The 10,144-nt window shown below is 60.9% G+C and overlaps 1 protein-coding gene across 1 annotated transcript; it reads left to right on the forward strand.

Annotated features, from left to right (window-relative positions):
* The first annotated feature begins 21 nt into the window (after window positions 1–21).
* On the forward strand, window positions 22–8,203 carry TSPO (translocator protein). Its single transcript, XM_087814018.1, has 4 exons — window positions 22–82; window positions 5,219–5,428; window positions 7,136–7,274; window positions 7,779–8,203. The coding sequence occupies exons 2-4, from the start codon at window positions 5,247–5,249 to the stop codon at window positions 7,965–7,967; spliced, it is 510 nt and encodes a 169-aa protein (XP_087670144.1). The 5' UTR covers window positions 22–82; window positions 5,219–5,246; the 3' UTR covers window positions 7,968–8,203.
* The last annotated feature ends 1,941 nt before the right edge of the window (window positions 8,204–10,144 follow it).

A 10,144-nucleotide genomic window follows, 5' to 3' on the forward strand; every position in this document is an offset into this window, starting at 1 on the left:
GTCCGGGCGGCCGGGCGGGCCCGGGACTCGGCTGCCAGCGCCCGCCGCGCAGTGCCCTTCCCGGAGCGAGTCCGCGTCACTGGTGAGTGGGGTCGGGGCGCCCAGGGAGCTGCGAGCCAGGGGACCCCGGGCCCCCCGGGGGTGCGCCCCTGACAGCGCTCGCCGCCCGCGCGCGGCCCGAGGGGGAAACTGAGGCCGGAGCCCGGGGGCGGGGACCGAGGGGCGGCCGCGGGCCTGCGCTGGGGGCTTGGCTGCGGGACCGGCGGGTGCGGGCGGCGGGAGGCCCGGCCCGGGCTCCGCTGGCTCCTGCCCGCGGGCCATGGGGAGATCGGGAGATGGGGGGGTAGGAACTTGGGCAGCCCCGCCCCAGCGCGCCCCACCGCGCCCCACCCCCGCGGGGTTAGCCCAGCCCCGCGCACGTCCCGCGGGAAGCAGCGCCGCGGGGCGGGGCAGACACCCCGTCTTCCGCCCACTGGGGCGATTAGCAAGCCTGGGGTGGGGGGCAGGGGCAGAGAGGCACAGGCCCCCTGATCCGCTGGAAGCGCCCGTTTCTGGGCGAGGCAAGCCAGGCCAGGTTGGGGCGGTCATTTGCCCAAAGCCAGGTAAGACCCCAAAGGACCTTAGAACCTGCCCCCTAGTTCCCGGGCCAGTGCTCGGGGGCGTTGTAGCCTTGGACACGGGCCTCGTGTGTGACCTACCGGTGTCTTACACGCAGCTGCCACAGAGGGAAACTGAGGCCCAGGGAAGCCCCGGTGGGAAGGGTAGTGGGACTTCCAGCCCCGAACACACTGCCGAGTGTGGGGCAGGCCTGGAAGGGGCCGGCGGCCTGTCCTGGGCTGTGAGCCTCTCCCGCCGGCCTGCCAGGGCCTGTTGGTGCCTGGCACCGGCCACGTGCTCAAGGATGGGCTGCGGGAGGGGCGGGACTTGAGCCTCCCCTAGGGACAAGGGGCAGAGGCTGTTCCAAGAGGGTCATGGCGAGGAGGGGGTGCCAGAGGAGGCCACGAACAGGAAGCAGCCGCACAGCAGGCTCTTGACCAGAAGGCTGAGCCGCCAGGATGTGGGCTGAGGGCCTGGTGTCTCTGTGGGGCAGAGCGGCCCCCGCAGGGCGTAGGAGACAGGTGTCACCATCAGGCCCTCCGTCAGCTCCCCTGAGGCCACGGAGCTTGTCCACTGGTGGTGAACGGGGCTGAGCAGCAGGGAGGGGGAGTAGCAGGTGAGGCAGGGAGGCAGGCTGCCTCTTCTCAGTCTCCAGATGGCTGCTTCGCACCCCCAGAGGGAGCCTGGGCCCCCACAAGGGAAACTGAGGCTCACCCAGGAACAAGGTTAGAGCTACAGCAGTGGACCTGGGCTTTGAACCAGTGGCACCTGTTCCCAAAGCCTCCCAGTGGGTGGCTCAGGTGGAGTGAGAGGCTCACAGGGAGGGGCCTCCTTTTTACTATGCACACTTTTGTCTTTTCATTATTTTATTTTTGAATCTGGGTTTTTAAAATTTGTATTTTCTCTTACTTAGTTTTGCCTGGATGTGCTCTCTCTGTTTAAAAAAGTAGCCATGCCCCATAAAGCAGATCCATCCCTTGTCACCCAGCCCTACCCCAGCCCAGACACACACACACACACACACACACACACACACACACACACGTTACCAGTGGGCTGTGGATCCTTCCAGACTTGTTTTCTGGTACGTTGGACACTTTCATAGTGGAAAAACTTCAGAGGTTATAATGAGGGGGCTTAGCTGTGAGTCCTTAAACACAAACAAAAAAGCACAATCCCTGGGACAAGGGTGACTTCCAGGGAGAGACAAGGCCTGGAGGGTTGGGTAAGCTGGGGAGGGAGGGGCCAGAGAAAGGGCAAAACCCTTTATGCTGTTTCTGGGCAGTTTTGTCACCTTTTATAGGGAGGGTCACCTATAGGGAGGCCACAGAAAACCGGAGGATCCCCCAGAGACCCACCGGCTCAGCCCCACTTAACAGATGGAGACACAGGCCGGGGCGGTGAGGCCCTAGGGCCAGAAGTGGAGCATCACAAGGATAGGAGGTCCTGGGTCCCAGTTTGGGGACAGGGAAGGCTCAGACCCTGTAACCACTGCCCTGATGCTCCATGGGGGCTGGGACATGGGCCTTAGGACTGGAGAGAGTGAGGCTGTTGGCTCCAGAAAGCCTTCTGGTCCTGGTCAGTGGGCGGAGCAGCCGAGTTGGGGTGAGACAGGCCGTAGGTACCCAGCTGGAATGGGGAAGGAGGCTGAGAGAGGGGAGGCGACAGCTGTTGTGAGTGGCCAGCAGACTCCCAGCTCAGGGGGTGGTAGGGGTGGAGTTTTTGGTCTGTTACACAGACCCAGAAAGTTCTGTGAGTCCCTGTGCCTCAGTTTCCTCCTCTGGACCGTGGGAGTAGTCACGAGTCCACCATGGAGGCCGAGAGGGCCGTGTGGCTCAGGCTCCATGAAGCGTAAGTGAGGTGATCACCATCAGGATGAGCCCAGCCTGGCCCACAGCGCACCTCCACCAGCACCACGCCCGCTGGTGCCAGGCATTCCCGGAGGCCTAGAACCTTCCCCGGACCCCAGGTCCTGAGCCTTCTGCTTTGCCCATTTTGGCCTGTTTTGGAGGCACCCCTGTGAGTGGCCCCAGGCCTGAGGGTGGGACCTTCTGAAAGGCATTTTCACCTGTGTGTAAAGTGGCCAACCAGCTGGTGTTTTCTCAGCCTTGGGTCTGCTCCATGGAGTAAATGGGGCAAGTGACCCCCAACACTCATACCCATAGCCCCTCATTCGCCTGGCCCTCACTTGAGCCTTCCCTTCACCGCATGAAGCAGGCAGGGCAGGTTATACCCACTTGCCATAGGAGGAAACTGAGGCCCAGAGAGGAGCTTTGGCCTGGGGTCACCAAGCAGATTGGAGGCAAAGCCAAGGTTTGGGTTCTCATCAACTTCTGACAGAGTTAGAAACAAGGGTGGGTGGCTTTGCCCTCTGCCTGAGTCCCCAGCCCCTTCCTGGCCATGGTCTGGCGTTTCCTGGCCCTCCCTGGGGCCCCTTTCCAGAGCCGATCTCTCTCAGGCCTGCCTGGTCCAGCCACCCTGCCCAGCCTGGCCCATCATGACTCAGCTTGGTAGGTCCTCCAATGTGGTGATTCAGGAGCCAGGCAGTCCCCAAGAGGCCCAGGAAACTCCCTGCCTGGCTCCCCCCACGTGGGTCAGCTGGCCTCTCTGTTTGCTGACCCTCCCGAACCTCTGATCCCCCAGGCCCAGTGCAGCGTAAATACAGCCAGGCCTTGAAAGAGGCAGCCTGGATTGGGCACAGGAGTACCGGGTCATGCCCTACTCTGTCACTTCAGCCATAGGGAAGCCACCACCGCCTGGTGGACCTTTGTTCTGTGCAGTGGGGGACTTAGATGGTGGGCTCCAGGGCCAGGTCACTGTGTGGGGATTTCTTAGGCATGTGCTGGGTGTTGTTAGGGTAACATGAACACCCCCACCCGTAAAACCTTGGGGTGTTGGGCTCTGAAAAACCTACTCGGGGCAGCCCTGGCTCTGAAGCTGATGGCTGTTTGGCCTCCAGGTTGAGCAGGGCCTCGCCCTGCATCCGCTCCCTCCCGCCACCCCTCCAGTCCACACCAGCCTGCCTTGTCCTCTGTAACCCCTGCATCCCCTCCTGTGTGTCCCTGTGGAGAAAGTGCTCGCTGTCCTTCCAGCACCATCTTTCCCAGATCCCAGGCCAAGACGCCCCTTCTGAGGGCTGTGCCCCTCTCTCTCAGGACCTCCCTGCTCCGTCCACCCTGGGTCCCCAGCCCCCACCCTAGCTGGCTGTGATGGAAGTTTAGTGAACTGAATCCAGTGTGTGGCTTCTTACCTCATGCAAACAGATACCCCTAGATTCTCTAACTAGGGTTGGAGTGTGTTAGTGGGAGCTCAGCTCCCTCATTTTATGATGGGGAAGCCGAAGCTTAGGGGCATTGACAGGGTCCCCCAGCAGGCCCTGGCAGAGCTGGCCCCAGATGCCCAGCCTGGGCTCCCTGCCCCCTTACTGTCTCTGGACTCTCAGCTCCAATGAGCATCTCAGCTTGCCAAGGGCATGGCATGCTGCTGGACACCTAGTAGGTCCTCAGTGCAAACCTTGGGGCTGCTGGGCAAGGGGGCATGGCCAATGATCATAATGGAGAAGTCTGATGTTTGGGTCCCCAGCTCTGGGGGTGGCAGCGTCCAGGCCGGAGACAGAGGCCTTCCTTACCCTGAGCCCGGCCAGCCTCTCAGTGCTGCTGTGGGGACTTCCCCAGCCTTGCATTCCTGTTAACTCCTGTCCCTTCCCACTCACCACCTTGGGGGCCCTGGGTGTCAAGGCAGGAGCAGGTTTTCAGCCCAGGTCAAGCCTGGCCCCAGAGTGCTGTGTGACCCGAAGTAGCCTCCTTTCCCTCTGGCGCACAGGAAGGGAAGGTGATTTTGGGGTGGGCCCGTGGGGGAGTGATGAATCACCTGAATACACAGTCCCCACACTGGGCTCGGCCCAGGTAGGTCGGGTTGATGTCCCACTCTACAGGGGAAAAAACTGAGGCCAGTCCAGGGAGTTGAAGTGATTTGCCTGAGGTCACAGTGAGTGAGTGGGGGTGGGGTGCCAGGATTTGAGCCAAGCTCTGTCTGCCGCCATTGCCGAATGAATGAATGAATGAATGAAAGTACTGGAACCTAAAGCACAGGGTGTGAACTGACAGGCCTCCCAGAGCCCTGGCTGTCACTTGGCCTGGGGAGGAAAAGCTGGGACGCCTGATTGGTGGAGGGGACCCACACTGGCCTGAGGGAGGTGGCAGAGAGGAGGGCTCACTTGTCGGGACCAAAGGCAAGGCTGAAGGTGAGAGCGCAGGACCCTGGAAGCTGGGGCAGGAGCTGAGGTGGAGCTGACAGTGGGGACAGGGGCACCTGCGAGGCTCCTGTGGTCAGGGCAGCCTTCTGGGCGTGGGGCAGGAGTTTGGATGGAAATGTGTTCACTGGAGCCCCGGGGCGGGATGGCAGGGCTGCCAGTGTTTCCCCGTCTCCCCATCTTTTGATCAATGAGTGATTGATGAGTGATGAGGGGCTGGTAACAGGTCGGCCCCAGGACTTTCCGCGATGCTGAAGGAGACTGTAGGCCTGACCCCCAGTCTGCGCACAGTAGGTCCTCTGGAAATGCTCAGTGAGGCCTCGGCCCTGGATCACCCGGCCTTTACCCCAGCCCTGTCTTTTCTTTCAGAGCTTCCAGAACCACTGCCCAAGCAGCAATGGCCCCGCCCTGGGTGCCCGCCGTGGGCTTCACACTGGCACCCAGCGTGGGGGCCTTCCTAGGCTCCTACCATGTGCGCGGAGAGGGCCTCCGCTGGTATGCCAGCCTGCAGAAGCCCTCATGGCACCCGCCTCGCTGGACGCTGGGCCCCATCTGGGCCACGCTCTACTCGACCATGGGGTAGGTGGGCCCGTCCACCATCGGGCAGGGGGGCAGGACTGTCCTCCCCTTTATAGGGGCCCAGGCCTGAGGCAGGGCGTCTCCTGCAGGGTTTTAACTGTCCAGTGTTCCTTGGGCAGCTGGCACTGTTTCTGGGCCTCTTCTGCCAAGGGAGGGTGGAGAAAGCTGCGGGGCCTGTTGATTTCCCCACCGAACTTTCCCCTCCGGGCCTCCTGAGGGGCGGGCCGGATGGCTCAACCCCACACTGGCTGTTTTCACAATTCCAGGGCGAGACTGGCTTAGTGTGCAAAGTTCAGGCGTGGGCAGTGTGGATGCTTCCCAAATCAATGGCAGTAACAACAGAAGCAGTAATAGTAGCTTCCATTTGTTGGGCATCCATTTGGGGCCGGGGCTAGAGGGTAGGGACGCTGCAGGAGCCCCTGGACTAGACCCTGGGAGTGGCTATGCTGAAAGGAAGTGCTGCATGAGGGCGTCCCCTGGGTGCTCCAGTGGGAACCGCACTCATTAGTTGAGGTTAGTGCCCCTCCCACCTTCTGGAATGTTCCCTGCGTCTTGGTTCTGTGCCAGCCCAGTGCCCTGTGGGACTGCAGACACTAGGCATCCTAGAGGCAGGTAGCAGAAGTTAGACTGGATGCCCCAGGGTTCTGGTGGGAGTAAGCCCCTGAAACCTTGTTGTGGTCACCTGGCCCCCCCCCCCCAGCCCTGTTAGGCTCCCAGCACTCCCTGTGTCCTGTTTTCTCTCCAGTCCTGGCCCAGATACCTTGTTTCTGCTTCAACTCACTCTAGCCTCCAGGCCCCCGCAGTCCTCCTTGGCCTTTCTCTACCATTGAGATCCTGAGACAGCACAAACGTGGCCCTGTCTCTTTCCTAGAACCCCGTGGAGGCTCCCTTAGGCCCTGAGGAGGTCCAACCTCTTGCAGAGTAAAGATCCCAGGTTCTGCCCTGGTCACCTCAGTTCAAATCCTGCCTCTAGTTGCTGATTGCCTGTTAAGAAATCTTGGACATTTCACCTCCCAGTGCCTCAGTTTCCTCACCTGTAAAATGGGGGTGATACATCTGCCCATCTCAGCATTATCATGAGGATGAAATGCACTAATGCTTGGAAAGAGCTAGAGCGGTGCCTGGGGTGTGTAGTGTTAAAGGGCACTGGCTGTTACAGTCAGCGGTGTTATCGTAGCATTTGAGGCCTAAGAGCCCCCATGACCAGGTCCCCATTTGCCTCTTCAGCTTTGCCTCTCCGGTGCCCTCAAGACCTCAATCTGCAGTCATGTGGGCTGACTCAGGGTCTCCCACATGTCTCTAAGCCTTGGCATAGCCTTGTTAACTCCCCCTGGCAAACTCCTACTCATCCTCTAAGGCCCAGCCCAAATGTCCCATCATTCTCTGCAGTGCCCAGGCTGGGTTAGGAGCCTCAGGTGCTTCCTTCTTCACAGCACCGATAATGATAATCATGGTAAATACTGAGTATCTCATGTGCCAGGTACCGCCCTAAGCACTGCCAGTGTTAACTTGACTCGCCACAGCAACCCTGTGAGAAATGAACGCCCGGAGAAGTCAGGCAGCTTCCCTGAAGTCACACAGCAGTCCGTGGCAGGGAATGCCTGAGCCATTACTATGTCACCCCAGAGGTGAATGTGACTCCCTGCCCCCCAGGGAGGCTCTTGGCCTCTTCCCTGTTGGTGCCCTGACAGGTGGCCTCTGTTTCAGGTATGGCTCCTACATGGTCTGGAAAGAGCTGGGGGGCTTCTCAGAGGAGGCTGTGGTTCCCCTGGGCCTCTATGCTGGGCAGCTGACTCTGAACTGGGCATGGCCTCCCATCTTCTTTGGCTCCCGACAAATGGGTTTGGTAAGTGTTCCCCTGGTCCCTGGGGATGGTCCATGGAGGGGTGGGCTTCCTGTGGGGGGCATGGGCATCACATCCCAGGCAGGGTCAGGGTCTGTAGTAGGTGGCACATAGCTCACGTCAGCCTGTCTTTGGAAGCTCTTAGTGGCCAGTGCCCAGCTGTGGAGCTCCTGGCTGCTTTTCCTGCAGCCAAGGAGCCTTGAGGGGCTCTGACTGAAGCCAGACAGGGGTGCTGGCTTGAGTTTAGGGGCCATTGTGTAGGAAAACCCACATCACACCTGGCGCCGTGCACCCCACACATGGAGTGGGACAGGCAGGAGCCATTGTCCCCATTTTACATATGGGGAAACTGAGGTGGAGAACTGGAGAGGGGCGTGGCTGGGTCATTTAGGGTGGAACTGAGTGATCTCTCCAGCGGTCAAGTGGCTGGGCAGCCGGGACATGCACCCTTGTGGGTACCCTGAGCCTCAGGCCTCCCTGTCCTCCCTCCCCGCCGTATCTCCACAGGCCCTGGTGGACCTCCTGCTGACGGGTGGGTTGGCAGCAGCCACCACCATGGCCTGGCACCGGGTGAGCCCTTCGGCCGCCCGACTGCTCTACCCGTACCTGGCCTGGCTGGCCTTCGCTGCCACACTCAACTACTGCGTCTGGCGGGACAACCATGGCCGGCGTGGTGGCCGAAGGCTTGCGGAGTGAGGTCCCCGCCATACAAGGACTGTGGCTGCTGCCAGGCACGCCTTGCTGGTGGTGGTGGCCCTCACGCTTTCATGGCCACCACACCTGTGAGTCTGTCAGGGTCTCAGCCCAGGGGTCACCGCCAGCTTCAGAGCTGCTGCAGGCCTGGCCCACTCCCCCGAAACAGCGTCCTGCGCTTTCTGCACTGCTCGGGGCACGGCTCGGGATGTGGAGTTTTATAAGCCAAATAAAGTTTTTAGCTTAGCACTGCCCTTTTTCTCAGGTGGGACCCTGGTGTGGGTGGGGAAGAGGGACTCATCCTCCTGCTGGGTCTGTCCGGGCTGGGCCTGGTCAGGGCTCCTGCACCCTTGGGGGGGGGGGGTCCTCCCAAGTCCCTGTAAGAGGTGAGGTGGCCTGCCCAGGGTGGGGCGACTCAGGTTTGACCTGGGGCCCACACTGGTTGTGCTGCTGCCTGGCCGGTAAGGACCAGGCCCGGGCCTTGGGCTTCAGCTGACAGGAGGCCCAGCTCAGGCTCTCGAAGGGTGCAGGCCCACAGCCTGCCTGGGCCAGCGCCTGGCTCTGCCTGTTGGCCTCAGTCAGCATGGGGCTCAGGACATCAGCTGACCTGCCCCTGGGATGCCAGGACTCCTGCCAGCCTCAGTCCACCTGGGGCAGCCTCACAAACACCTAATCAGCAGGTGGGGGTATTAGAGGCAGAAAGGGCCTGTCCCCAGCCCAGCAGACAGCAGCCCCTCACTGGCCCAGGCCTGCCCCGGTTTGGCGGTGTCACCCGGCTTCCCATAGGGACACCCACAGCCTCTCCAGGCACTGTCTGGAGTAAGTGAGGCGGGCAGAGGCCTCACGCAGCCAGGCGGGACTCCTGCAGGAACGATGTCTCCGGCGTCCTGCGCCGAGCTCTGCGGCGCAGCCTCCTGGGACTGGCTGGTTGGGCCTGCGGCCGTTTGTTGCCTGTTTTGTTTCTGGTTGTTGAGTACGTGAATGTGAGTTGGCAACACCTTCATACTGAGGGCTCGGCAGCGGTTCAGCAGCCGTGAGATTCCTGCCTCTCTGCCTCCTCCTCCTGGCTTCGTGTTCAGACATGACCCCAGCTATGAAGAGCTCGGGGAGGTGAGCAACAGCTGACGGCCACCGGAGCAGCTGACGGTCATCAGAGCAGCCAGCTCGGGGGCTGTCACGTCACCTGCTCTGCTGGAATCTGACGTCCGATGGGATCGTGCCGTGTAGGGTCCGGCGGCTTCGCAGCTGAGTGGCGCTGGGCCAGCTCCCCGCACAGCACTTCCGAGGCTCATCAGAGCGGAGTCAGATGGGGGCTCCGCACATTCTACTTTCTAGAGTCCCTAAGACGGGGCCCACGGGTGTCCGACAGACGCTGTACTCAGCCCTTAGGTGCACCTGAGGTTCCTGGGACCTTTCCATTGATGCTCAGACTGTTTCTGTCCATTCCACACAGCTGTGGGTTTGTTCATCTCTAGCCGCGTCCCACATACTTCCTCTTGGCCACGAAACACGCATGGCCGCAGACACACCAGGATAAAGGGGCAAGGGGAGGCGACATTTGCCGTTTTGTCTGCTGGCTCTCTTGAGATGCTTTCCCCGGCCTTCATAGCCTTCTCTCCTTGTTTGGGCTGTTACTATCCACTAGGCACCTGAAGGTGCTGGCAGTTTTCACGTTGGTGTAACAGGAAAGCCCACGTCTCCCAGATTTACCACGTCCTCTGGGCTGCGCTCTCCAGGAGCTGCTGCACGCAGCCAAGGTCTTGAATCTGACACTTACCTCCCCAGCGGACTAGCCACAGAGGAGCAGACCCAGGCCGCTCACACAGCCCAGAGGGCTCCCCTGGGGTGCACGGGGCAACGCTCAGCCAACCGAGCCATACCGGCGGGGCCAGAGAGATGTATTTAGAGGGTAAGAATCGTCTCCATGGCAATAAGCAGTCTGGTCCTCCAGGTGGTGGAGGACCTGCATGGTAGCCTTCTTCGGGGGGTTGTCTGATTCTCACTGATCAGAGGTGCAAGATTGGGGAAAGCATGTTTATAATCCAGGGATCATGGGTCCTCTGATCCCAGTGACTATGGCCCACGGAGTATCCTGGACAATCAGGTTTCAAGTGAACTGGGAGTGAGGAGGACAATCCCTGTGGCACCTGGAGGATTAACCCGGTGTAAGCACCATCCTG

This window comes from Miniopterus natalensis, chromosome 2, assembly GCF_054644295.1.
Source record: "Miniopterus natalensis isolate mMinNat1 chromosome 2, mMinNat1.hap1, whole genome shotgun sequence".
Lineage (NCBI taxonomy): Eukaryota > Metazoa > Chordata > Mammalia > Chiroptera > Miniopteridae > Miniopterus > Miniopterus natalensis.

Excerpts from the sequence above, each read along its gene's own strand:
- TSPO (XM_087814018.1), top strand. The coding sequence starts at position 5,247 with ATGGCCCCGCCCTGGGTGCCCGCCGTGGGCTTCACACTGGCACCCAGC. Across the intron at positions 5,429-7,135 it reads ACGCTCTACTCGACCATGGG|GTATGGCTCCTACATGGTCT; the intron begins GTAGGTGGGCCC and ends CCTCTGTTTCAG. Across the intron at positions 7,275-7,778 it reads GCTCCCGACAAATGGGTTTG|GCCCTGGTGGACCTCCTGCT; the intron begins GTAAGTGTTCCC and ends GTATCTCCACAG.